We start from the raw sequence: 27,365 nt of genomic DNA, 5'->3' as shown, positions 1-27,365 counted from the left end.
GATTTAGATTATTTAAGATTAAAAGGGACAATGATACCCTGCAGACTGATCTTGTGCAGAATGGAACTGCAACTCAGTAGCTCCCATGTCAACTCCTATCTGGTCACTAGGCCTGTACCAGAAGGGTGATTTAAAATGTTTCAGATATGAATAAAGTGCCATAATTTTAAACATCTATCTCTAGTGAGTGAATATCCTTATTGAATTAAAACTGTAATTTGTTTCTAGCCTTACTTTGGCAAGCTTCAGCTTCCACCTCCTGCTGGATCTCATTGCATGTTCTTTCATTATAAAGCTATTTACTATCAGAAATATGATCTTTAAGTAGCAGATCTGAAACACAAGTCCCTTTAACCTTCTAAGGATGAGCTGATTTTCTTGTAAGACACTATCATAATTTTAAAAGCATACATTTAACTCTGCTAACTGATGAACGTTCTGTACTGTGAGAAATCTGAGCAGCAATATAACTTTTTTTTATTGTCCAATGCTGAGAGACCAAGCAGCAAGGTGAACCAAGCTTATAGCTATATAGTAAGAAAATAGTTTATATTTTTTCTTTCTCATTGGTAATGAGATTTTTTAAGCTGATTTAAGCAATCATACTTGTACCAGAGTTGGTAAAACCACAATAAGCTGCATGTGCTAGCAACCTGCTTTATCAGAATTAGCATTTCTAAACAGGATTTTAGGATTCATTCTTTCCATTACAAAAAAAGCAAGGAGGTCTGTGAGGAGTGACACTAATGAAGCTTAGTTTCTCTCCATTTTCCATCCCTCTTGTCTCTTTCTGACTACTTTCCACATTATTTCCAGAGTTCTCTGTCCCTTCAGCTCTTAAATCATCCATCCATCAGGCTGGGCAAGCAAAGCTGGTACTGTAGGTGGCTCAGAGCTAGGATGTGTCTACCTGCCCAGGGTGTGTGCACACCAATGAGCTGCTTTGCTAAGGGCAAACACAGCAGAGAGATCTAAGTTCTTACCTTTCTTTTCAAGGGGGGACTGACTTAGGCCTTAGTACTCTCAGCTGCTGAATTCCATTAAATTTTACTAATATCCTTAAGAACTCTATCCCTCTGCTGAATTTGTTTAAACTTGATGATGAGATCCAGGAGCTATGAGGAGGCACTGACATACAGAATAACTGCATTAAGCCTCATTTCCTTAGGAAAAAGAGACTAGAAATGAGAGGATACATTGTCAGTAATGTAACAGAATGGTTGGCTATCACACTTCTTCAGAAGCATAACACAGCATGTGGTTGTGCTGAATTTGAAAAGCTTAGGTTTGTGTTTGTACTGCTGCTTGCAGGAGGCCTGAGTGCACCCATTTCAATGGCACATTCTCATCGTGCTGCTCTGTAATGTGTTCTGATTTCAGACCAGTGACACAATTGCCTTAGTTAAAATGAACTAGTGTGACCAGTAAGTAATATCCACTTAAAAGCAGTAACAGGATATTTGTGAGTGACTGGATTCCCTTGGAATGTTAAGGTTTTATAAAGGAATGCCACTTCCAGATATAATTGCCAAAGTTATTTTTTTGCCTCATGTGAGAACCATATTTGCTGCTTGCTAGATTAACACCTTCCATGGTGGAATCTAAATCTGAAGTGACTAGCAGCAGTGGTGAGTCACCAGCCCTTTGTAGCAGAACTGTGTTTGCTTTGGGCAGAAAAATGGAACAGAGACTCTTCTGCTGTTCAGTACAAAAAAAAAATAAAGCTCACAACATCTTTGAAGTCTTTACTTCAGAACTATGAAAAATTGAGCTTACAACCCATATTTACATGGGATAAAGTTATTAGTTTGGGGTCATATTCTACTTCTCAAAAAAAAAAAGAAGTAAAAGAATCTAAACAATGTATCATGAAGAACTGAAGAGTTATACTGTGAGTGATGAAACTATGAAGGTTTCTACTAGAATATTCCAAGCAATGACTTGCCACACATCCTCAATGTGTTTCAGTTCTTGGCTTGCCACTGTGATTTGTTTCTAGCAGTAATGCTAGCAATGAGCTGATGTTTACATCTGTAATGTTCCCATAATGAAAGGCCATGTGTACATGCCTGTAGAAAGCATACAAACAAAATTGTGGCTGTGGAGACAATGAAGCCAACTGGAGCTGTCAGAAAACCATGTGCTGCACAGCAGGAATGAATTTGTCCATGGCCAGCAGTGCACCAAGCCCACCCGGCTGCTGCTGCTGCAGCATTTCCAATCACCCTGAACAGGTTATGCAAGAGTAATAACTATTTCCTATGTATGTATTTTGGGCTGGATACAGCATGAATTTACTGAAGAGATGGAACTCAGACACCTGGTAACATCAGAGTCTGTGTTAGGGGTGACAAGCCTGCGGAGCAGTGTGGTCACCAATTGTTGTGGTGTTGGGAGGGTCCCCAGGACGAGGTGAGAGATGAGAATCTGACTCCAAGTTCTCAGAAGGCTGATTTAGTATTATATTATATTATATTATATTATATTATATTATATTATATTATATTATATTATATTATATTATATTATATTATATATTAAAAGAAAATTATATACTAAAACTATACTCAAGAAAGAGAAAGGAGACATCAGAAGGCTAGACAAGAATGAATAATAAAAATGCGTGCCAGACGCAGAGAGTCTGACACAGCTGGCTGTGATTGGTTATTAAATTAAAACAATTCACATGGAACCAATCAAAGATGCACCTGTTGGCAAACAATCTCCAGACCACATTCTGAAGCAATCAGATAATTATTTATATTTCTTTTCTGAGGCTTCTCAGGAGAAAAATCCTGGCAAAGGGATTTTTCAGAAAATATCATGGTGACAGAGCAGGTCCCAGGCAGCAGCACGGACCAGCTGTGACTGTGGTGTCCCTGGTCCCCAGGCTGCCCCACAGCCAGAGCCCAGGCACTCTGCAGGGACTGAGGACAGCCAGCTGCACAGCACAGCAGGACATGTTCATGTGGATGCAGCATCCTCACACATTTTTCCAGACCCACCCTGCTTCATCATCACTTTGTGTGGAAAAGCCACAAATGAGCCTTGATCCCCAAGGCAGCACATCACAGAAGTGCAGCCACCCCAGGGCCTGCTCTTCTCTGGGGGCAGTAAGTGAACCTGACCTGCCTATAACTAATTCACAGTGTACAATTACTTCTAGGGAGTTTGGGGGCAAAAGCCTTAGACACCTGTGAGATCTTCAAATTTAGTCAGGAAATTTCTAGTAAAAATTCCTAACAAGGTGAAAATCCTCATCTTAAACCATTTGTGTAGTTATCCCGCTTTGAATGTAAAACATAAGGTAGTGATGTAATTGGGCAAAATCTAAAGGGTAAATAACAAAAAATAATTGAGTTTCAACAATCTAATTGTTGTTTCCGCATGTATGTTCCCTCAGTTGGTACTTCAGAATTTTTGTTCTTGGCTGTGTTCCTTTTCAGCACTTGTGAGGATGTCTGTACTTACAGCTAATGTGAGATTGTTGCAAAATATGGAATATGTAAATATTTCTGAAGAAAGTGTGTTCTCTGATGTTTGATATTTGTATACTTTCAAGCCTAAACGACAAAAAAAGGAGATTTAATCTGTAAAACATAGAGCAACTAAAAAGCTGTAAGTGATGTCCAGGTGTTAGAAAGACAAATTAGTTGTTGGAAGAATTGCTTTGTTAAGGTTTAGGGCTCGATATGTTCAATTCAGGGGGAGGTTAACAAAACTTGAGACAAAGGATATATCACTGATGGTGGACACAAAGAATGCAGAATTTAGATGTCACAAGGACATCTAGCAGAACTTTCAAGATCAAGAAGTAAATAACAAAGCCAATTCAGCAACTGTGCCAAAATCAGCTCTGACTGGGTTAAAAAGTAATTCTGGCAGGACGAGATTGTGACCCGACTCACGGACACTGACTCAAAAGAAGATAAAGAATGGGAATGTGGACTAATAACGATGAGAAGCAATGGAATCACTAATAGAAGATAGAATACTAATTAGGAAGAGAACTACATAACTTGTAGCCAATAAGTACTAATTCTTTTGTTTACTAAAACGTATAATGAGTAAAAAGTTTTGATAGTTGGGATGCTGGCTTTGTGAATCTGCCAACCAGCACCCCTTTCAGCCGAGAACTGTAAATAAATCAAATACCTCGACTCTGTGTGTATAGCACACCAATGAAAGAACCTATTTTGGCAAGAGAATTACTCTGCATCCGTATTTACATTGTGCAGCCCCACGTCTGAAGCCCTCTGTCAGCACTCCATCAAGGACTTTTTCGCTCCTGCCCGCCATGGCCCGAGGAGGCCTCCACCTCCTGCACTCGGTAGAAGAGCCGTGTTGCAGTGAATGTGTGCATTGATGGAACATGATTTCAGAGCCCCCAGGGCTGGCTGAGAGCCGTTCCCAGGCACGGAGGTGCCGGTACCGGGGCAGATCCCGCCGGCCGCTCCCGCCCCGGGCCTGCCCGCGGGGGCGGCGCCTGCCCCGGAACCGCCGCGCGGGGCATTGTGGGTGGGTGCGCGGCCGCGGCTGCGGCTTTCGGCGGGTCCCGTGAAAATGGCGCCGTAGGCGGGAGCGGGAGGTGCCGCCTGCTCCCTGCGCCGCCGACCGGGCGGCGCGTCCTCGCCCCCCTCCTTCCCGCCGCCGTGCTCCGGCTCTGCCGCCCGCTCCCGGACCCCGCGCCACCTCCTGCCTCCCGCGCGGCGATGGCGACTCCGGACCAAAAATCGCCCAACGTTCTGCTGCAGAGCCTGTGCTGCCGCATCCTGGGCAAGAGCGAAGGTAACGGCGTCCCCCCGCCATTCCCCCGCCGGCAGCGCTCGGAGCCCGCGGGGGCTGCTCCGGCAGGGCTGGAGAGATGCCGGGCCCCTCGTCAGGGAGCGTCGGCGGCCTCCCGGCCCGGGGGCGGCAGCCCGGGCAGTGCTGAGGGGCCGGCCGGGCACGGCAGCGGCCCTGCGAGCCGGAGCCCTGCGGCGGGAGGCGGCCGGACACGGCTCCGTGCCCTCCTCCTCCGGCTCCCCCGGGGCGTTTGGCCGGCCCCTGAAGGCGCTCTCCTCTTCGGGGAGCGGGGCACCAGTGCCGGGGTGTTTGGGCGAAACGGGGCTCCGTGTACGGGCTGAGGAACCTCCGCCTCCCGCCGGTGCCCGCTCGAGTGGAGCCATTGACGTGCGCCAGGTCCGCTACAGGTCCTCGGTGTCTTGGTGCTGCTGTGAGCCTCCAGCAGGGGAATGAATCTCTTGTCTGTTTGCGTAAGTTTCTCCCTTGCAGTCAAGGCGAAGACTGTTTTTAGTAGGTAGTCGGAGGGGTGGAAAGGAAGGCATGCATCTGCTGAGTCTCCTTTTTAAGTTGCTCTGTTTATCCGCATGGCTCACTAGAGAAACTCATGCAGAAGCTCTTAATGCATCTTTTTTCTTGAATGAGAGATTACTTTCTCCCTTACTTATAATGGCTGTTAAGTCCCTTATTCTTTTCTCTCTCCATGCCCCTTTCTTCTGACAAATCCCTTTAGATATTTCCAGGATAGTACCTAACTTTTGAGCATTACTTGTAAAAAATTTTTAGAACATGGCCTACATGTGGATTATTGCTGTCTTAGAAATCTAGAAAGTGTGCAACAAGGTGCAGATATATATGTTGTCTGTTTCTCAGACTTTGTTTCCATCTGTTTCAGACAGCATGTCATGGTCTCACACCCCATCTTTGTCTCTCAGCTGGAGAGCTATGGGTTTAATGGATGAACTGTTTGGTGAATGAGAAACTGAAACTGGCAGCATGGCCATATCCAAAGAGTTGTAGTCACTGTCTCAATGTCAAAATGAAGATCAGTAGGAAGTGGTGTCCCTCAGAAGTCTGTATTGGGATTGACAATGATCAATATCTTTATTAATAACATAGACAGTGGGCTTGAGAGTGCCTTTGGAAGGTTTGCAGATGACAGCAAGCTGAGCAGTGCAGCTGATGTGCTGAGGGAAGGGAGTGCCATGCAGAGAGACCTTGACAGGCTTGAGAAACACACCTGTGTGAACCTCAAGGTTCTGCCCCGGGTCAGGGCAATCCCCAATATCTGTAGAGAGTGGGGGATGAGTGGATTGAGTGCAGTCCTGCAGGGAAGGACATGGGGAGTGGATGAAAAATTGGACATAAGGCAGTAATGTGCACCCTGGAAGGTCAGCATATTCTGAGCTCCTTAAAAAGAAGTAAGGACAGCAGGTAGAGAGCAGTGATTCTCCCCTCACTGCTCTGCTTTTGTGAGACCCCATCTGCAGTACTGTATTCAGCTCTGGGGTCCCCAGTTCTGAAAGGATGTGGATGTATTAGAGCAGGTCCAGAGGAGGGCCATGGAAATGGTGAGAGGAATGGAGCACCTCTCCTCCAAAGCCAGTCTGAGAGAGTTGGGGGTGTTGAGCCTGGGGATGGCTCTGCTCAGAGATCTCACTGTGACCTTTCAGTCCTTAGAGAGGGCTTATAAGAAAGACATGTTTTACCAAGGCCTAAAGTGACAGAACAAGGGGTAATGGCTTTAAACAATTACAGAGTCTGTTTAGATTGGACACAGAGAAGGAAGTTTTTGCAGTTGGGGTTGTGAAGCACTGTAACAGGTTGCTCAGAGGAGTTGTGAATCCCATCCCTGGAAGTGTTCAAGACCAGATTTGAATGGGGTTTTGAACAACCTGATCAAGTGAAACATGTCCCTGCCCATGTCAGAAGTGGACTAGATGGTCTTTGAAGGTCCCATCCAGCCCAAACCATTTTGTAATTCTGTGATTCATCTGAGAACCTTGGTAAAGTTGGTAGGAAATTGGAATCTTTGTCTTCACTGAACTGTTGAGTAGGGACTCCTTCACAGAAAACACTCCGTGTAACTCTTAAAATATTAAGGGTCTTTTTCAATCCAAATAATTCTATGATCAACAGCTGTTGATTGCTGTGTTTTGTTTTTCAAAATCTTTTCTTTCTCCATTACATTTTTAAGTCTTCTGCAAGGCAGTATTTTTTTTCCAGAATCTATAGTATTCCTGTATCAGAAATTCCTGTTGTAAGATTTTATCAGGATATAGCAAATTTCTCCTCTTCTCCTATGTCCACCAAATCAGCAGTAGCTTCTAGACTGTTTAATTCTTCTTGTGTTCTTCTATTACCACATGTTTCTTGTAGCAAGTGTTTTAACTATTTCAAAGGGTACTTCACGTCAGACTACAATTCTGAGGTGCTCTTCTAGCTCTAGTTTTAAAGCTCTTTCTTGCCTTTAGCATTCTTTGGAAACTTTTTTTTTCTGATACAATTGGTGTGTGTTCTTGTTTAAGAGTATTTCAAACATTTGCTACCAGAAATCTCAAATTATTGTGTTAGTTGCTAGTTCTATTTCCAAAAAACAAATTTTAAGAAAATGGGGAAATAAATTATATTGCTGTAGTGGATGCATTTTCAAGGACATTATTTCTATAATGTCTAGTCCTGTTTTTTTCATGACTCTTTTTTATATTTGGAATCTAATCTAAACTCAATCTAAGCTTGTTTCTTAGTGTTATCTAGGTCTGTGATACTTTGAAAAGTTAAACAGAACATGAGAACAGAAATGGGAACTTCTGAGTATCAACTGAAGTATGAGCATTGAGGTGAGATGGCTCACTTGTAGCAACTTATTATCTAGCTGTTTTTTGAAGTCATAGTGTCGATACCTCTCTGTATCTCCTGACTGGAATAATAATTTTATTTACAAGCAGTATGTGCAAAAACATGGAAGAGATCTGGGTATTTTTATTTTTTTAAAATGTTGAACCTGTTTATATGTGTTGGGATTCTGATAATGTAACTATAATCCTTTCTGTGTTTAACTAATGAAAGTGGAAATTTTGGCCAAAATCATAGTAAGTTTCTGTGTGCAACCTGTAGTCTGCTCATCTGCGCACTTGAGGATTATCTGAGGACTTCTTTGAAGTGACAGCTAAAAAAAACCTGGGTTGTCTGCCACATTTGTCACCCATGTTTTTATGCATATGACAGATGGGAAGCCTGTTCTTACCCTGCTCTTTATTCCTTTGTTAGGAGGGATGCTAGCACTGAAACTTCAGCCTTCTGAGACAGGATTTCCCTTGGAGCAGTCAACTGAAGTACATGTGTTAGCTCAGCTATAGACTTCAAATGCAGAGACTGATAAATCAAAAATTCTGTCGAAGTCTCAGTCATGAAACCTGTGTAGTGGTTTTTTCCCCCACCCCCTTGATATCTATGTCCAAGGAATACATAAAAGGCAATGAAAGATTTTTGTTAGCATTAGCATCCTCTGTGTTGAGGAAGATGCATGTATCTGAAGGCGGTAAGGAACCCACTGGACAAGCTGTTTAGCATCTTGTCATTTTTCAGTGTAATTCCTGTTCCTTTCAGCACAGGATAAGTTTGAAGTCATGTATTAGTGTGTGGTTAGTGGTTCATGTGCAGCTTCTCTGCCCCTTGTGTATGGTAAAGTTAGGCGGCTTTGTATATGCACATTCTCTTTTTTGAAGCAAACTTTGCTTATTGTGTTATTAGTTTAGTCTTTGGAAAGTAATTTATGATGTTAAAGTACTCCTATGGAGTTTAGGGACAAAAAACCTTAGACACTTGAGATCTTTAAATTTAGTAGAGAAATCTCTACTAGCAATTCAAAACAGGAAGCTGAAAACATCCATCTTAAACCACTCGTGTAGTTAACCTGCTGTGAATGTGAAATAAAGGTGCTGATGAAATTAGGTGAAATTTAATTGGTAAATAATGAAGGGATTGATGTTCGATGATTTAATGGTTGTTCCTGCCTGTGCATTCCCTGAGTTTCTACTTGAGAATTTTTGTTCTCCCTTTGTTCCTTGCCAGCACTTATGTGTTGCTGTGTTTGTGAGGAAGCTGCAGCTGGAGGAGGAGATGAAGGGTTCTGTTTTTATAACGTTTATGTGGTAATTGTTCACTTTAGGCTAAGGTGGGCTTACTCTCCTTCCAAGTCTACATTGTGCAGTCCCCTGCCTGAAGTCTTGCATAAACTCTCATCAAGGAATTTTTTGCTTCTGCCTGTGATGGCCTTAGAAGGCTTCCACCTTCTCTGCTAGTTAAAGATTTATGTTGAAGTGAATTTGTGGTTTGATGGACTATGACTTCAGGCTCTCAGTGGTGGAGCCATCTTCTCTCTCTTCTCCCTTTTGGGATCATCCCCTAAGTGGAGGTCTTGCTTTGTTTCCAGAACCACTCAGCTGCATAGGCCTAGTTACTGGGATTTACTTGTTTTGCAAAAGAGTTCTGCCTCTGAGAAATTCAGTACAAGGTCTGCTGAGTTATGTGGAAGAGCTGTTTAGGTGTTTGTTTTGGTTTTTTAAAAATTATCTACCTGAACTTTTCCTAAAACTAGTGTTTGAAAGCTTTCTGTTGCTGTGCTCTAGCCAGTCCTCAAGGAGAGGTGTCAAGTTTTGTGTGGTGCTGTGGTTCTGCAGTCAGCCACTGGGATTAGTTTGGAGTCTCTGCCCCTGCAGGTGGAGTTGCTGCTGACCTCTCTCTTCCACATGTTCTCATAATGTCTAAGAATTACTGCATGGCTTTATATTATCTTCTGTGTTTTTCCAGGCTATCCACTCATTTTTATACTTACACCTGATCTTGCAGGGGGCTTGCTCACCTGTGCAGTAGTTTCTATAATTTTCTTTTCCTCCCCTTTGTATGCTCCAGCAGTTATACAGGGTCACATGCCTCTGTTTGGACAGTGATTTTAGTCCTTCTGACAAAGAACTTCTTGCTCTTAGCTGTCTTTCACAAACCTCCTGGTAATCTTCAAACTCTAAGAACTCTTAGTGCCTCCAATGGAAACAAATGGTATTGCTGTAAATATTCAAGCTAAATCTATTTGAGTTTGAAAGCTAAGCAGATATTTGTGTGCCAAAGTACTATTGGAGGTGTGCATGCTCTAGAAAGTTAAGTAGTATTTCAGTCATTGGGGAGCAGTTTGCTACCTGAAGTCCATACTGTGGCCTCAATTTAATCTCCAGAGTGTCAGGGGCAGTTTTGTTATTGCTATTTGATTTTGGTGTTTTAAACTCTGAATTATTGGAGTAGATGTTAAAATTTCATGTCTAGGGAAAAGCATAGTGTTCATTCAAAAGGTCATATGGAGGGAGTTTTACCTATGCTGATAACAGAGCAGATGGGAGTTTGCAAAAGAGGCAAAAATTCCCAGTGAAGGAAAGTTCTGAAAAAATTATGACAGAGTTGTTGATAGTCCAGTGGGACAGTAGTCAAATCTGTTTACTAGCAATGCCACAAGAGCCAGCCATAGTAACAGAATATAAAAATATTTACGTTTCCTGTGCTGTGCATCAAAGTTTGTGGACAACTTCTAAGTAAGGAAAGATAAGGGAGTGTGTGTGGCTTGGGCTTTATTTTGTGCTTATGTTGATTTATTTTCCTTTGTGGGAAAGGAGTCTGGAGAGTAGAAAAACAATTCATTAACAATAAATTTAAAATGCTTCAACTAAAAATTTTCATCAACAGAAGAGAAGTTTAAGATAGTTGACTAAATCAGAAGACTGATGTAAAATTAATTTTTTCAGTAATACTTTATAGAGTCATAGAAAGGCTTCATTTGGAAGGTACCCTAAAGGTCATCTAGTTCCAACCCTGCTGCCATGGGATGGGACACCTACCACTATACCAGGTTGCTCAGAACCTATCCAACATGGCCTTGAACACTTTCAGGACAGGACATCCACAACTTCTCTTGGCAGTCTGCTGTAGTGTCTCACCATCCTCACTGTAAAAAAATTTCAACCTAGCATGGTGTCTAAATGTCTCCTTTTTTATTTTAAAATTGTTTCTTCTCCTTGTCCTATTACTGTCTGTCTATGCAAGTTGCTCTCCCTCTTTTTTATAATCCCCTTTAAGTACTGGAAGGCCACAATAAGGTCTCTGCACAGAACTTTCTCTTCTCCAGGCTGAACAGCCCCAGCTCTCTCAGCCTGGCTCCACAGGAGAGGTGCTCCAGCCCTTTGACCATCTTTGTGACCTCCAGTGGACCTGCTCCTAACAGGTCCAAGTCTTTTTGTGCTGGGCACCCCCAAGCTGGATGCAGCACTGCAGGTGGGATCTCATGAGGCCACAGTAAAGGAGAGAATCACCTCCCTTGACCTCCTGGCCACCTTTCTTCTGATGCAAGCCAAGATGGGTATCAGGCCTTTTGGGCTGCAAGCACACATTGCTGCCTCATGTCCAGCTTTGCATCCATGAGAACTCCCAAGTCCTTCCACAAGGCTGCTGTCAATGGCTTCTGCCTGTTTGCAGTTGTGTCTGGGATTGCCTCAACCCAGTGCAGCATCTTGCATGTCATAACCAGGCTGGACCTAGAACTGCACATTTCAAACCCAGTGTTTTCTACAGGAACAGGCAGTTTTGCTCACAATGCTCATGGATTCTCCTCAAGAACAAAATAGTAGTGGTAATGGCTTTTGAGATGAGTCTTCTAGTTCATCATTATATGCAGTGTTACTGCAATTGCCCTTTTCCCCAGGTAATATTTCATAGTAATGTAGAACATCTGATATGAGTAAAACAGAGGAGATACAGCAGTGTTGCTGTCTTGGCAAACATCCTATGTACTCATAGTATGTCTGAGAAGGTGAAAAGTTTTACAGCTTTTCTTCCTGGCTCAATTTTGCAACAAACACTGTTAGAGGAAAGAAATTTGTTGTTTGGGTTTTTTTTTCTTTAATATGTGTTTTTTGGCAGCATCTGTATCTGAAGTAGTTTGCAGCAATAATTTTTCCCTGGTTGGCACCACTCCTACAGCACTGAATGCAGTTTAGAGTGTAATTGTTTCATAATAATTTTGTATTTGTGTTTAAGGAAAATGGTTGTCTGGGATCATGGACAGCTGACTGGAGAGTTTGCTAATCTTTGAACTCATTCAAGGAAGAAAGAAACTGGTTTAGCTAAACTTTGTTTAGCATGATCCTATAGTTTAGAAGTTGTTTATAGATGTATTTAAATAACCAAATGTCTTCTTTTCAGGAAACAATTTCTCACAATGATTTGGAAAAACAGTTTCAATTACTACTTAGGTTTTTCAGGATTTCTCCCTTCCCGCTTTTGGAAACTTAATTGACCAATAACCAACCTTATGTAAAGAAATATGTAAGAGTATAAAGTGAATTTCAATTCACTTCCCTAAAATTATAGGTAATGCTAGAAGCTTCTTTATAGCAAAACCTTGCTGAATTTCAACAGGTCCTCTGAAATGCTGCCTTCTCGCAAGTAATAATTGGCTAATTATCTCTTTGTCTTGTGAACTTTTCCTTGAAATTTTATCATTAGTCCAATTTCTCCTTTCTTTCTTTACAACCAGACTCTTTCTGTGCATTGCTTCTGTGTATCTTTTTTCATGTGCTATGCTTGTATTTTCTTCAGCTTTAAAGTGCTATTACCTGGCTTTTGAAGTAATTCAATTCTAATTCTGCATTGTAGGAAAGTTTGAATGGCTGTGTGGAATATAGATCTTTGAAGGATTGATGGGTTGCTTTGTTCAAAGGAGACAGTTTTTAAATTTTCATATTTTTTCTTGTGATTCACAAGTGACAGTTCTCTGTTCAGCTGTGTGGCTGCTTATCAGTCATTAATTGTGTGTGTATTCCTTAAGGGATCTAGTCTGAGGAGAAGTGGCTGTCTCTGTCTGCTCTGATCAGACCTCTAGAAATCAATGATCAATGTTGTTTTACCCTTTTAGCCTTCAGACAGCTGCATCAGATATATTGAGCTTGCTGTTATGTAACAGAGTCATGCTGTAATCATTTTCTGACGAAGGATGTTCAAATAGATAGATGGCTGTATATTTAAAGTATGTCTGCTGTCATAATGAGGATTCTTTGAGGAGGGAAGCAATTAGATGTGCCTGGTAGTTATAAGCTGTGTGAAATTTTATTGTACTGACACATCTGCATTTAGTTATGTTTAATCACTTTAGGTACTGAAGTTATTTTATGAATTTATGAGAAATAATCTGCTGAAGAAACACCCACAGCAGGGAATTTTGTTTGTAAAAAGGAAGCTGGACTTGATATGAATAAAACATGAAAATCTGAATTAAATAAAATAGAAAACCAGTCTTGCTACAGAGCTGTTGAATTGCTGCTTCAAATCAGCAATGTATAAAGAACAGATAATTTTCCATGTTTTCAGTAGTGCAACAGGTTAAAAAGCAGGATTTGTTGGATGGAATTGTAGTCTTTCAACTAGAGATCTTTCTCAGATGCCTTGTTAGGGCAGTATGGAAAAGGCTATACTAAGTTTCAGTGCTTTAACTAGTCTTGCTATGGTTGCTGTTGAAATAGAAAGTTGTTACAGGAGGTAACAGATTTTCCTTAAAACTTCCCCATTACAGGAAAAACTTGCCCCTTTCCTATCTGCTGCCAAGTACATAGTTGAGGAATTAATGGAACATATGCTGTTTGAGATAACTTAGTGCCAGTATTTGACTTTAATTGGCCATGCAGAATACTTTTTGAAATCTTGGGTTCTGTTATGACATGCATTAAACTTAAGAATTACACAGAAATGCTTCTTCCTGCTTAACTCTTCACACCTAGTTCATTGGTAGCTGGTCTATTAAATTTTTCTATTTGTCTTTTCAAAACCTTATTGCAGTTGAAAGGTTGCTTAGGCTAACAGTAGAGGAGGCATTTGTCATGGACATTTGTGACCTTACAGTAATAGTGGCATTTTCTTCTCTGACAATAGAACAATACTCTTGTTCCTTCTGTAGGCCAGTATTGTAAAATACTGTTAAATGTTAATGATTTTGTCTGAGCAGACTGTTTTCCTGATTGTGTGAGATATTTCTTTGTGTGAATTGGTTAATGCTTGCTGTTCTATAGTTACATTCTGATGGAGTTGGACCAGTGGATGACATTTACAGTACATGACAGTATAAAATGGACATTCAGGAAGAATGTAGAGCATTCAAACACAATCTAGTACATTGTGATTTTCAAATCTCAAACCTCTTTCCCTAAGTTTTTGAAGATTTTAATGCAATTAATCAATATTTGACTCCTAGTATCTCCAAGGCGACTTTTTTTCTAATTGCAGACATTAGTTAATTAGTTAAGAGATGATAAATGCTTAAAATATTCTAATCTTCTAGTGGTACTTTACCTTATTGCATTTTTCTGTTCCTTTTTTACATATTTGTCCAGACCAGCATCCTTGGCTGAACCTTTGCTGCATTACTTGGCAGTTTTCCCTGAGAGCTGATTGCTGAACTGACTATATAAAACACAGGAGGATGTGATGCATTTGCACACTTGATTGTTATGTACAGAACAGACAACATCCAGCATTGCTTAGATGGGTTTCTTTCCCAAAGTAAAAAGATTCAAGTGTGGCAAGCACACTTGGACATATTCTTGTGTTATTACCTTTTTTCTTATGTTATTACAGTTGTTTCTAGATAAGGATTAAAAATCTATCTGACCTTTTATGAGGGCACTTGACATGTCTGTAGGCTTATTGTTTGATTTTCAGGTTGATAAATGGGAATATGACTATGCTGTAGAAGCATTAATACTGACCTGGCCCTGTCTTGGTGTTACCAGACTGTTAGTTTTCCCAGAAAGCAACATACTTGCACTAAAACAGTGCTGTTTAACAACAAGATTAAAACCAGAATTACTGCATTGGGAAGAAGCAGTGGAAGGAGGTCACTGATTTGTGACCTCTGTGTTAGTATACACATTATTCATGAGGGTGTGATGCTGATATCTCTGAGCTGGCTTTGAACCAAATGGTGAAGCCATTCAAACTGTTTTGAACAAAACCAAACCTAGATGCAAACTGGTGAAAGCACTGTTGTGGATATCTGAGTGAAGATCCACGGGTAGGTGATGAACATGAGTGTATTGCTGTGGTGTGTGAGCTGAACTGTGTGTCTGTGTGCCAGGTCCCACAGCATTTCTGTCCATGGGGAGGGGCAGAGCCAGTTAAATGTGCACATGCTCTCTAGTAACTGGGTAGACCTCCTAAGTGTCTCTTTCAGCTCAGAATAGGAAGGGCTTACTTACAAAGTTTGATACAGTTATTTGTGGAGTGTGTACAGGTGAGTGTGTTTGAAATATCACATTAATACTATGATAAACTGGACTTTACTGCCCTCTGGTTAGAAGTGGGCCTGAGAATTGCAGCACAACGTTATCAGATCTAAGCCGGGTATGTTTTTGCTGCTTTCAGACGTAGCAATGCAATCTCATGTCTCACTTTTTTAAAAATTAGTTTTAATACAACTGTAGCATTCTACTTAACTGACAGAATTTTCTTTTTCTTTCAGCTGATGCAGCCCAACAGTTTCAGTATGCCGTGAGAGTTATTGGAAGCAATTTTGCTCCCACTGTTGAGCGTGATGAATTTCTTGTGGCGGAGAAAATCAAGAAAGAACGTAAGTGCATCTTGTTCCTTTCTTAGAAACACAAAGTTCTTTTTGAAGTTAATCAGGTTATTTCTGTGAAAAGGGGACAACTCTGCCTCACAGATAGTTATCTAATCTATTATTAATGCTTTCTTCCTGAAAATCTCATGATGTAAATGCCATTAATTTCCTAGTAAATATTCCTGAGTGGCTATTTGTATTCACAGCTTAGATTTTTCTGAATACTCAACTTAAACTTTCCTTGCTGCTTTGTATCTTAGCCACTGTGAAGACAAAGAGCAATTAATACTGCACTCCATTCACCTCAATAGTACTTGGAAATTATGAATTCATAGTTCTTCTTAGAAGAGTAAAAGACTGATATTTTTGAGATGTGCACTTCAGGAATATTGCATGTTGGCACAATTAACTTCATGAGCACCTGTGTGAAACTTGCTGAATGAGCATCCTGGGATGGAATGACTTGTGACTTACCTGACTTGCCTTCAGTTTCTCTACAAGTTTTCTGCCACCACTTTCTTAAATCAAAATCAGACCATGACTTTGTAAGGGATGTTGCATTTCCATTCCATTGTGCTCTCTGCTGCTCTGAGTCATGTGTTGCACTGTGTGTATCCAAAGGGGGTGTGATGAATTCTTCTTGAAAAGCCAAATACTGCTTTCAGCAGATTCTGCTGCGCAGTAGCATGTCCAGAAACAATTACTTGAATTGTACTAATGAAATTAAAACTTGATATTTGAGCTTTGAATATTCAGAGATTGAATTAGGATAACTGACGTCAGTGGTTATAACTGGTTTAAGGTCCATGTGTATTTTTTGCTAATGCAGAGCTTCCGTGACTTGCTGACAGACAAATAAGCCCTTTAGAATTCCTCTAGCTACAACTCCAAAACACTGAAATCTGCAATACATACTTTTTGCCATACTTTGGCTACTTTGTAGACAGCACAGCATGTATTCCTTGGGCCTGTTGCCAATTTTCTGAAGAGGGCTGTCTCTCTCATCCTCCTCCCCAACTTCAGCTGGATACATGTCCATCCAATTTTACATTTATTTTGGAGATACTATACAAGTAATGCCTTTCTTGGCAAAGTGTACTTACCAGTGACATTTGATGCTAATTAACATTTCTAACACTTAATACCTGTTTTTCTTATCGCTGAAGTTTCTTCAGATGTCTTTGTCGTGGTTTTCTTTTAACATGACTCTTTCTGATGCAACATAGCTTTTTAAGAAATCTTAGTTGGAAGATGTGTCTCCTCTGAGAAGGTACATCTGTAACTGGCATTGATTTGAGACTATTATTTTTGTAATACATGAGAGTTGTGTGACCCTGGAATTCTGCCTCACTTGCAGTAAATGGCATTACTACTTTTTTCCTTGATTTTATTGCCTAAAATAGAAACAATTACACTCTAGTTTTGGAGCAATTACATGTAGTTTTTATAACATTCTTTAATGATTATCTACTTTCAATTGTGTCTTCAGTCCCTTAGGTCCCTAAATCTACTGAATGGCAGACTAGACTTTAGCAGGACAAAAAATGTATATTTTGATTGAGTTAAGAAAAGCAGGTACTTGTATTGAATCACTTGCATTGCAAGAATTCTTAGGGCTGGAATGCAGATAAGATGAAAACAGTGTTTAAGTAAATACAATGAAACAGTCCAGCATCATGAAGCTTTCTTGGTTGCATTTTATAATTTACCTCAAGTATATGTTAAGACATGACTGTTACACTTCTTTCAAATTTTTAATCTACTTTTTCTTTTTTAATAGTTGTGCGACAAAGAAGGGAAGCAGATGCTGCTTTGTTTTCAGAACTCTACAGAAAGCTCGGTTCACAGGTAGTTTAATAAATGTGTAAAGAGTAAAGAAACTGAAAGCACTCATAAGCATCCTTCTCATGTTAGAGTTGTTTTGGAGAGTGCTCAGGTCACGAACAGTATTTTTTCTGGGAGGATGGTTAAATATTTGAACAGCTTGCCTTGGAAAGTTGTGGAGTCTTCATCCTTAGAGACAAATCAAAACCTGACTGGACATAGTCATGGGCAACCTGCTGTAGATGAACCAGCTTTGAACAGGGGGTTTGGACCAGACAACTTCTAGAGATGCCTCTCAACCTTAGCTCTGTTTTTAGTATTTGATTCAAGTTATTATGAAGAGGTACTTCATATGAAGAAAGGGACTCTAAAAATAAAGGGATCATTTTATATGTAAAACTGATGAATTTTCTCATAATTTATTTTACAGAAATGCCTTGCAGTGTATTGATTTTTACTAATCTAATATTCTCACACATCTGAATATTTTAATATTGAAGGTTAAGTGTTTGCTGACTTGGACGGCTCTAACACCAGTGTTAATCAAAGAACACTGCGTGCCAATATTCTGACTAAAGATGTTAGTGTGTGGAAAGCCTTTAACATGATAATGCTAAGAATAGGATTACAGAAAAGGTATTCTGTGGGGAGTATGACTAGACAGAACTTGGTTCTCTTCCTCCCCTCTTCCATACTTGACTCACCCTTTACTTTGTTAGTGTTTGGACTCGTTACTGAGTAAGTTGTCCTGGTTTCAGTATCCTGTGGGTTTGTGTATGAATTGCACTGCTTTGTACAGCAGAGCACTGATCTGCAGACAGCTCTTAATACAGACTTTGTGTAACGTGTCTGTAGCTTATGTACTGTATTGCCATTTGGCAAGCAAAGTGATGCAGAGCATGATGACTAATCTTTGGAACAAAATGCCTTGCCTGTGTTATATGTTTGCTTATTCTTCTGAATGTAATGCAAGCTATCTCCTGGTATTTTACTGCCTCCTCAAACATTTAAGATTCTTCTGACCTTTTTTTTTCCTCTGCTAGCATCTTGTGTATGTGAAATAGTATAATGGCTTCTTTAAAATTCACACAACCAATTATTATTCAATCTGCTGTTAGGTTTATTACTAATGGTGTACAATCATTTCCTTTTCCTATAAGCATAGGGAAGGGCTTAAAAGGATATATGTTTTCTGAATCAATGAGGCTCTTCTTCCAACATTTCTCTTGAAAGCAATTGGGAGGGAAAAAAAGTGCAGGTGAATCTGTTTTAACTTTGTTTCATCTATTACTCCAAACAGGAAAGGAGGTCAGTGCTTATTTTTATGGCAGCCTGCCAGCTGAGCAAACCACTTTTCTTGAAGCACTTGGATTTATTCTATCCTGGCCAGTAGAAGAAGCAGTTGCTGCTCCTTTTTCACCACTTGTTTATCTGTTGCTGTATTAGTTACTTGCAGCAGATGCAGTACCTCTACTTGTTGCTTGTTCTTGAGATTAAAGCAGAAGATAATAGAAGTGTGCTCTACATGATAATATAGAATGTCTCCTTTTATATAAAAATATAGCGCTTTAGTAAATTATGTTGTTCATAAGGGATGGAGTCTGTGTTGAATCTTGATATGACTCAAGTTTGCTTTATATTCAGCATTGCTCAGTATTGTAGATCATAGGCTGATCAATATTGTGAGGGAATTTTTATAAGTTTCTTGGACTCAGCCTAATGTCCATCATAAGGTTCTATGTCCCTGGTAAATTCAGGTGCAAGTGTTAGTGTCATAGGACTATGGAGTACCATATCTAGGAACATGCATATTTAAAATAAATCATTTTAGTGCTTGCTTGCATTTTAAAGTACTCTGTAGCTTGGGCTTTAGCTGAAGTTGGACAGCTTTCTGCTGAGATCTAAAACTGCAGACAGTCTTATTCTAAAAGTCTGTGTGTGTCTGTTTGCTAAAGACTATATTGTGTATTCCTCAAGTTTCATATTAACAATATCTCTGTCTTAAGTTATTAAAAAATTGGTAGCTATCTTAAATGGTATTTAAAGTAACAGACATCAAAACCCTCACTTTTGAGGCCTCCCTGTAAAGGAGAGTGGAGGGGAGAAAGGAGAAAAGATAGTTCCTTGCTTAGAACTTCACTAAGAGTTTTCCTTTTTCACATTTAGGTTAAATTAATGGCTGCATCTGAGATGTTTTAAGTGGTGAGAGTGTGTGGGAATGCTGGTAACAGTTCAACTCTGTATAAGCATCATTCTTAGTAGCTATGAATTTTAAATTCAGCCTGCTTGCTGATCTCAGAGCAGGTGAGAATTCATGATTTGAACACAGTGGAAAAAATTCATAAAATTAGCAATACAGAGGCTGCACTGCACATTGCCAATTTATTAAAAAATGTGGCTCTGAGTTAGTCTTATTTATCTGGAAAGTTTATTTACATGCATAGTTGGATAATTAAGAAGAGTTTTGTTCTTATCAAGAGTTGAACTTTATGTTTGTCTTCATTTTTTTTTGAAGGGCATTTTGAAAAACAAATGGTCAATACTCTACCTCCTGCTTAGCCTTAGTGAAGATCCACGTAAACAGTCTAACAAGGTAGGTGAGGATACTTTTGTTGCTTCTGAGAAAGAGGAAATGTATGTCACTTGTTTTAGATGTCTTCAAAAATCATTATCCAGACTTGAGCAATACCTCAAGTCTGTTTTCATGATACCTGTATGTGAGGCTGAAAGGAAGAAAACACTTGTTAAGTATCTGTAATATTTGGTGTAGTTTTCTGACACTACATAAATGTAAAAATATGAGCTGTCCAACATGTGCAACTGAAGCTGTGCAAAGGAGCATCCAGTGCATTAGATGGGTGGTTTTTATGTTTACTTTCTGCTTGGTGGTGTGATGTCTGCTCATGTGATAATGAGTTTTAAATGGAGTAGGGAAAGCAAAATGCAGTTGCAGCGCTGCTGGCACCAAAGTGCTTTTTGCAGCTATTGCTAATGATGATTTGCAGGCAAAAAGAAGTTGTGTTGCTAAAATACTGTTGCTCACTGTAAGGCACTTTTTTGTCATGATAATTGCATCAGCAAATTTTTCTTTGCGCAAACACGGTCTTCAAATATTTCTTGTGTTGTTGATATTACACTTCTATTAACTGAAGATGTAACTTAAAGCAATTCCCACATCTTTTTTTTTATTATTCCTCCCTTTTCAAATCCTTTTCTTTTCAGGTGTCAAGTTATCCCACGCTTTTTGCTCAAGCATTGCCACGGGATGCTCACTCAACCCCTTATTACTATGCCAGGCCTCAGACCCTTCCACTGAATTACCAAGACCGCAGTGCTCAGTCTGCCCAGAGTTCCTGCAGCATGGGGAGCAGTGGGATCAGCAGCATCAGCCTCTATGCCCTAAATGGGCCAACTCCAACTCCACAGTCACTCATTCCAGGGTAAATTTCACCTTACAGATAGGTTTGGAGAAGACTTGCATTTTTTCTTTCCTTCATCCTCTGTTTTTGCATGCCATTGGAAATTCCACTTTGGGTGAAGAGAAACTAAGTTCTGAGCTGAGCAGTTCAGAATATCAGGTGCTGGCATATGACCATATGAAGCCATAAATGGCTGTCCAAATGTGTCCATTTTTAATCACTATCTTCTTGTCTCCTAATTTTCTTTCCCGCCCCCAACAGTTGTGAAACAAACATGAAATCACAAGATGCATTTTCAGAAAGGATCAAAGCTTTTTTTTTGAGTTGAAGACATATTTTTTTAGTAGAGTGTGTTTGACAGGAATTATTAAATTCATATTATGGAATTAGTGCTGACAGAACTGAATTTTATTGTTATTAATAGGCTTTACAAATACAAGTACTGCAGGAGTGATAAGATGATGTAGTTCAGCATTCTGGAAGTGGAAGCATGGTAAAAAGCAGTATTTCATCCCTGGACTTTAGATAGGAGACTTGGGGCTCTTGTGGGATCTTCTTGGAAAGATCCCCTGAGAGGCTGCCCTGGAGGAAAGAGGGATTAAGGAGAGAACAAAATAGGATACTTCTGTTTGAAGGGAGCTACAATGATCATCGGGTTTAATGCTGGACTAGAATGAAGGTTGGTATTCAAGGATCACCTCTCTCAAGCTTAAGAAAGAAATGGGCAAGGAGGAATTAAAAGTAGCAGGAGCCCTACATGGAGAAACAAGTTGTTTCTGACAAAACTCAGATATAAAAAAGTGTACAAAATATGGAAGTAGGGCCAGGTGCAAAGGGGCATCCAGGGGCAGAGTGGCTGCAATGAAATCCTAAACTGACCTAGAGGTTCATCTGTCAAGGTGCATGAAGGGAAACAGCAGCTGTTTCTGCAACTACATAAGCAGTTAAGGAAGGCTAGAGAAAGCACAGGCCCCTATTCAATGGGCATGGACTTAGGTGGCAGATATGGAAAAGGTGGAGGTACTTGGTGCTTGCTTTGCCTTTGTGCTGGTAAAGTCAGTGCAGGACACTGAGACCCTTGGGAAAGTCTTTGTTCTGAAAGCATGTCCAGACATGTGATGGACAAGAAGGGGGGGACTAGGAGTAGTGAGCACAGAATTCAGAAAGGCATGCTTGACCAGTCTTACAGCTTTCTATGATGAGATGGCTGACTTGATGAACAAGGGGAAAGCATGCCTTTGGTTGCTTATGGTTGCTTATTTCAACCTTGCTAAGACTTTTAATGCTGTCTACCTGTGACAGCCTTATTGACAGACTTAATAAAATATGGACTAGGTAAGGTGACAGTGAGGTGAACTGAACCTGCTAGACTCAAAAAGATTATCATCAGTGGCACAAAAGTCCAGTTGGAACCCCAGTCCCTAATGGTATAACCAGAAGCTGCATCCTTCATCCCACCTGATGGCACAGAGTGGGTCTTTGGCATCTTTGCAGATGATACAAAGCTGGGAGGAGTGGTTGTTAAAGGAGGTTGTTAACCTGCTTCTCAGAGGGATTCAGTGGGCTCCAGAAACAGGCTCACAGGAACCTGCTGAAGTTCAGAGTCCTGTACCTGGGAAGGAATAAGTCCATGCATCAGTACATACTGTGTGCTGACTGATTGCAAAGCAGCTTTGCAGAAAATGTCCTGGGATTCCTGGTAGGCACCAAGTTGAACATGAGTGTGCAATGTGTGGTGAAGAAGACTAAGAGCCTCCTGGGTTGTGTTGTGAGGGACATCACCAGAAGGGTGAGGGAAATAAAACTTCTCACTGCTCAGTACTGATGAGGATATCTGAAATGCTGGGTCCAGTTATAGTACAAAGAAAAGATATAGACAGGCTGGAAGAAGGAGTCTGGGGAAAGAAGCCCAAAACTATTCAAGGGGTTGAGGCATCTGTCATGTGAGGGGAAGCTGAGTCAGACTTGGAGCTGTTCAGCCTGGAGAAGAAAATTCTTGATTACATCTTATCTATGTAATGGTATGACAAGGGGCATAAGAAGACTGAGCTAGACTGTATTGGGTCAAGGAAAGAACAAGTGGTAACTGGCAAAATAGGAGTTGTGAATCACAGATAATCAAAAAGGAAAAAAGCCCACATTTTTGCATTAAGATGGGGATGTATGATTGAGTAGGGGCATATTGTGAAACACTGACATAGGTTGCCCAGAGAGGTTGTGTAGTCTCCGTGCTTGAAAATATTAAAAATATGACTTGAGCAATGTACCAGCTAGCCTTCTGTAGTTGATCTGCTTTGATCAGAAGGTTTGTAGGAGGTGATCTCCAGAGGTCACTTCTAGCCTCAATCATTGTATAATACTGATACAATATAGAAAGATATGTCAGTGAGGTTATTTCTTATATCTGCTTGCTTAAAAATATCAGCAGAACCTACCCTCTTTCTGGCATATTCTTGTTCTGACCTGCTCATACTGTTCCATTTTATTGCAATTTCACTGTGCTCTTTTGTCCTGTAGTCTGTGAGCTGAAGAACCCAAATAAAATCTTTCTATAGGTTTCATTCCTCCTGAACTTCTCTTTGTACCCATTTTTCTTTTTTTCTAGAGTTATGTTCTTTTGAACAGCCAAAATTCAGTGCTGTACTCTGAGGCCTTACTAATGCTAAACAAAGCAGAGCTCAGTCTTCAGCACTGAGGCCAGTTGTTCTCAGGATAGGTGGCCTCCTGGGCTGGCAGATGTGGACAGGGAGCAGGATGGATCTACTGTAATCTAGGAGGGAGAAGTTACTGACCTGTTGACCCACTTAGATGCTCACAAGTGTGTGGGACTAGATGGCTTTCCAAGATCCTGTCCATCATTTAATCAGCCCTGGCTAACCAGGGAGGTCCTGGACAACTGGAGCTTGGCCAATGTGATGTTTTTTCACAGTTAAGACTTTCTTTGTGAGAAAAATTGACAGGTTTGAAAGGCAGTGAAATTGGAACTTGCCTGGCTGGTCCCTCCTTGATTACATCTTCAGGCACTTGGTACAAACTATCCGAAAGAGTAGAGTAGCTGGAAAATGAGCTTTCTTCTCTTTCTCTGTTTTCTTTTAGTTCTTTGACGTGTAACTACATCTTCAGTTAATAATAAAACTTAAATATTTAGGTTCCTCTTCTATGACTATGTTTATTATGTTTATAGTACCTTCACTTTTAACCTATTTCAGTATAATTACACATTTCATCACAGTTAATCTTTGATATCAAATCATGTATGTCAAACTTACACTTCCCTTTTCTACAATTGGGAGCCTTTTTTGAAAGTGTAGGCTTACAGGAAAAAATAAATTGCTTTTGTGTTCTCTAGCCTTTTTTAAGGTTCTGTTATTAAATCACCACTACCCCTCCCCAACAAAACATCTGCAAAAAACTTGGGGCATCTTTCAAAATTGATGTCACTCCACTCTATGTAATGGGTATAGAATGAAAGTTTTTGAAGGTGTTTTTCCCTTTTATCCTTGTAGACAATCCTATCAAGCTGCAGGTGTTGGAGATTGCCTCCGTCAGCAGCTGGGTTCACGTCTTGCATGGACTTTAACTGCAAGCCAGCCTTCCTTACAAAGCACTACCTCAAAAGGCTTTCCAAATGCTGTCTCTCGTGGTGTGCCAAGGTCAAGGCGAGAAGGGGACACAAGTGGTGAGCAAAGATGTATTTGTTAAAGAGAAGGTTTTTTACAGTTGTTATCTATATCCTCCATTATCTTTTAAATTATTTTGGAATCACAGCATGCTGGTTTTTTGAAGAGTGTTTTTCTAGAATGTACTTAACAGAAGGTTAGAAGCAAATATGCAAGACTAGTCTATTTGACCACAGTCTTTTTGGCTGGTTGTTCATTTCTTTTTGCACTGGTTAGTTGGATTGTGTTCTGGTCCTCTTAAAATACTGAGCTCATTCCAGTATTTGTCATAGTTAAGTGATTGTGATATGTGAGCAATGATCATTCTTTTGATGATCAGAAGATACTACTGTTTTGAGAGTCAGAAAGAGAGATCAGTAAACAGAACTTGTTGAAATTCTCATCTGTTTGTGGTTCTGTGTCTTTCAGAACTTGGAAATGTGAACTGGAATTCACTAGAGCTCTTAAACCTCTTTCTTATTTAGATTAGCATACTGTTTACAGTGGTTGTATTTAGAACAAGTGACATAAAATATTGTCAATAAAATAAAAAAATATAAATATAGACTCGTGATATCACAGAATGGTTTGAGTTGGAAGGTACCTTAAAGATCATCTTGCTCCAGCTCTCCTGCTGTGGACAGGGACACCTTCCACTAGACCAGGTTGCTCAAGAGCCTTCCAGAGAGTGTCCTTGAACACTTCCAGGGATGGGGCATCCACACCTTCTCTGGGCAATGTGTTCCAGTGCCTTATCAGCCCTCACAGTAAAGAATTTATTCCTAAATTCCTAATATTGCTCATTTACATCCACGATTAAGTGTGTGTAAACCTGAAGCTGATGTCTAGAGGATCTATTCTCAATTTACACAAGTGCAGCTAAGGAGGAATTGTTTAACAGGTGATCTCTGTGGCAACTTTTACTGTAAAAGTAAGTTCTGAATAAGTGAGCTGATGGCAGATGTTGTTATCCCATAGCACCATTATTCTGTGACAAAGGAAGATAAGAGATGCAGGCTTTTGTTTGTGGTGTTTTGTTTTTGTTTGTTTTTAACTTCTCTACAAGTAAGTGTGGATATTAAGGAACTATAATGTAGCCTGTCTGCCAGCCTCTGCATCTTTGAGTAGCAGTTTACAAAGCAGTGGCTTATAGATCAGAGTTGTACTGGTGTATCTGAGGTCAATATTTGACATTTAGAACCTAATTAACAAGACTGTTATATGCAAGAAGATGTGTGTGTGTATGTATATCTGTATAATGTAAATATGTGTTTTATATATGTAGTAGATTTAATATATACAACAATAGAAAAAAGAAAAAGTAGAAAAAGGAGTAGGAAAAAGCATAGGAAAGAGAAGTAGAAAAACATAAAATCTAGCACTGCCTCTTAATATATTATACTGATTGCTATAAAAAGCAATACTTCTTCTGTTGAGTCAGCCAGCAGCTGTGACTTTGGTTCCTGTGTGGGATGGGTATAAGGACTGACAGTTGTCTTAAATGTATTCACTTGCTGGTGTAGGAATAGAAGTAGGACTGCATTCAGAATATAGAAGTCTATTGTCAAGATGATACATTTCTATGAATATTAAATTCCTGTAATTAATTTTTTCTCCTCAAGTTGCTTGTTTTTATTTTTTTATTTTGAATTTTTCTTACTCTTACATCCACACACAGAGTATAAAAAGGCACATTGTATGGCTGATGTTAATACTTGTCGTATTATTTATCAATTAAAGAAATGTGCACTTGATTCTTTCACCATTTCACTACAAGTTCCTAAGAAGGACAACCTACAGTCATGCACATCTTATTGTTATGTGGGGAGACTGATTTTTAAATGGTATCTTAAATTGAAGACTACTTACACTGACATAAGAGTAGAATTTAATTTTTCTTGCTTTTTTTCTGGGAAAGTGGATTGTTGGGGAGGCAAACTGACAAGAGTAAGAGTACTGTCTAAATTGGTAGAAGCATGTTGTAGCATCTCAGTTTCTGGATAGTTGTTGTCAAAATTGTTTAATTCTTGAAATCGTAAATAAATTTACAAAAGCAAGTGGTGACAGTTTGCCCAGAAAAGGCGGGGATAGCTTCAATGGTCTACACAATGCCTTTTTTGATTTTATGTTGCCTTTAAATTCATAAATATCTTGCATCTCTAACACAATCTACCCTCTGACTAGAAATAAGAACCAGAAGCAAACTTCACACTTAAATATTTTCTAGCTCCATGGCTGTTATGCAGTCTGATTTGATCAGTCTTCTCACTGAGCAGTGGCATATGTAATTGAAAGCCACTATGAAACAAGCAGTTCTTCCTTCTGGATTAACTGTTCTTTTTCTAGGTGAATGTAGAAGAGATTATTCTAGAAGTCTATTCCAACTTGAACTGTTTGTTCAAAGAAAGATAGTTACTGTGGTGCTTGCCTCAGAACTTGCACTGGTGGTGTATCAAGAGATAACCAAGTTTAAAAACTGGCCAATGTGTCAGTTAAAATAGGACATGCCCTGTGCTGTACAGACTGACTGCTCTGGGAGAACCACAGGTAGCATTAGAGGCAGGTAAGGCCAATCTTGGGCTTTCCTGTCAGACTAAGAGGACCTGAAATGTTTCTTTACCAGTTACAAGCCCAGCATAGTTTTTTATAGTTTTGTGGTTTTTTGACTATGCATCTAAATAGTTCTTCAGAGTTATAATCAAAACTTATTGTCTCAACAAATCTAAATACTTGTTTTATTTTTGTTTTTTTTTCTCTTCTAGGTTCTGTTGAAATAACGGAAGCAAATCTTGTAAGAGATGTTTTATATGTCTTCCAGGGAATAGATGGCAAAAACATCAAAATGTGCAATTCTGAAAATTGCTATAAAGTGGAGGGAAAGGTACTGTATGATGACTTGTATTTCATATGTGAACAGAAAAGTATATAGGGGAAAAATAGCTGTGAGAAACATGTCAAAAAGTTAAAATATTATTGCAAATCTATATTCCCTCTACCAGCTGTTTTGTTTTGTTTTGTTTTGTGCTGGTT

At 39.8% G+C, this 27,365-nt stretch overlaps 1 protein-coding gene across 2 annotated transcripts in view; it reads left to right on the top strand.

Moving 5' to 3' along the window:
• The first annotated feature begins 4,514 nt into the window (after nucleotides 1–4,514).
• Nucleotides 4,515–27,365, top strand: part of TUBGCP3 (tubulin gamma complex component 3) — a 48,928-nt gene continuing 26,077 nt past the window's right edge. The window contains exons 1-7 of one of the 2 annotated variants that reach the window (XM_054654320.2): nucleotides 4,515–4,788; nucleotides 15,335–15,442; nucleotides 17,214–17,281; nucleotides 19,773–19,850; nucleotides 20,480–20,697; nucleotides 24,183–24,355; nucleotides 27,098–27,216. In XM_054654320.2, coding sequence (XP_054510295.1) covers nucleotides 4,713–4,788; nucleotides 15,335–15,442; nucleotides 17,214–17,281; nucleotides 19,773–19,850; nucleotides 20,480–20,697; nucleotides 24,183–24,355; nucleotides 27,098–27,216 — 840 coding nt within the window. In that variant the 5' untranslated portion in view covers nucleotides 4,515–4,712. The remainder of the gene's footprint in view (nucleotides 4,789–15,334; nucleotides 15,443–17,213; nucleotides 17,282–19,772; nucleotides 19,851–20,479; nucleotides 20,698–24,182; nucleotides 24,356–27,097; nucleotides 27,217–27,365) is intronic. The other variant, XM_077173329.1, reaches the window with a different exon arrangement.

The sequence above is a fragment of the Agelaius phoeniceus genome, chromosome 2 (genome assembly GCF_051311805.1).
Source record: "Agelaius phoeniceus isolate bAgePho1 chromosome 2, bAgePho1.hap1, whole genome shotgun sequence".
In the NCBI taxonomy this organism is placed as follows: Eukaryota; Metazoa; Chordata; class Aves; order Passeriformes; family Icteridae; genus Agelaius; species Agelaius phoeniceus.
Note: the sequence above shows the minus strand (reverse complement) of the source record. Positions and strands in the feature narration are given on the sequence as shown.